Consider the following 1,183-nt stretch of genomic DNA (forward strand, 5'->3'; position numbering starts at 1 on the left):
ACAATTCCAGGGTGTGGTTCTCTTTCCTCCCATCTTATCCTTTCGTTCCAGTGGCTTCAGATGTGATGCAAGGACAATACCCCTGCGGGCAAAAGACAAAGATTGGGGGATGGACTTAATGCTGTGTCTGTGGATGGGAGGCAGCTGGACTTTGCGTGATATAGGTTGAACCTGTTCACAGGCCAATTTGACAATAATAACAATATTAACGACAGCTGACAGCTTTTGAGCACTTCACACGTGCCAGACACCGTGCTCAGAGTCTTACGTGCAGTAGCTCATTTAATTATAACAACAGTTACTCTCTTTTACAGATGGGGAATTGAGGCTCAGAGAGGTTAAGGAGCTTGCAAAAAATCACACAAGTAATAGCGAGTGATGTCAGGACTGAAGCCCAGAATGGTTTAATTCCAGCGCACTTGCTGTTAACCACTATAGTCTGCCACAACAGAAGGGCCTGAGAAAAATGGTGGTGAGCCAACCTGAACTCCTCATAGGAAGCCACCCTCTGTTCCACTGCCCGTAGCTTGGCAGCATTCTCACGTTTGTATTTCTCATCAGCAGTGATTGCAGCCTGCAGCTCTTTCTCCAAAGCCATAAAGTCGATGACATCATTCCTTTCCATAGCCGTGCCTGGGAAGGCAGAAGGAATGCACATCAATGGAGGGACAGTATCAGGGGAAAGAGGATGCCTCTGGGTTCTTTGCCAGAACACAAAATGATCAAAGTGACTCTGGATATCATGTCACTTATCTTGGTGGGGCAGGGGGGAAGGGTTGTTACAAAAATCTAGTTTTCTACTTTATAGAGATGAACTGACTGACATCATGAGGACTTACACAAGACGTCACTGAAAATAAGATAGGAGTCCTGACTTTTGGTTCGGAGTCCTGTCTAAATTTTGTTCTCTGCCTCTAAATATATATATGTGTATACACACACACACAGACACACACACACATTTGACTGGTAAGGGGATCTTAACCCTTGACCTGGTGTCAGCACCACGCTCTCCCAAGTGAACTAACCGGCCATCCCTATATAGGGACCTGAACCCGTGGCCTTGGTGTTCAGGTCTGTTCAGAACAGACCAGGGAGGAAGCCAAAGTGGACATACACTAATCCCTCCACTCTTTAATTCCTTCCCATTCCCCGCTCCCCCCAATCCAACCAGGGCCCACTT

The 1,183-nt window shown here is 46.7% G+C and overlaps 1 protein-coding gene across 1 annotated transcript; it reads right to left on the reverse strand.

The window, feature by feature from the left end:
* Positions 1 to 6: 6 nt before the first annotated feature.
* On the reverse strand, positions 7 to 625 carry LOC103584655 (coiled-coil domain-containing protein 103-like; the record flags this gene model as incomplete). Its single annotated transcript, XM_008565578.1, has 2 exons — positions 483 to 625; positions 7 to 82 (listed from the first exon to the last, which is right to left on the reverse strand). Coding segments are annotated over exons 1-2 (219 nt in total), but the record flags the coding sequence as incomplete, so codon positions are not given.
* Positions 626 to 1,183: the final 558 nt, after the last annotated feature.

This window comes from Galeopterus variegatus, unplaced genomic scaffold (genome assembly GCF_000696425.1).
Source record: "Galeopterus variegatus unplaced genomic scaffold, G_variegatus-3.0.2 Scaffold75339, whole genome shotgun sequence".
NCBI lineage: Eukaryota > Metazoa > Chordata > Mammalia > Dermoptera > Cynocephalidae > Galeopterus > Galeopterus variegatus.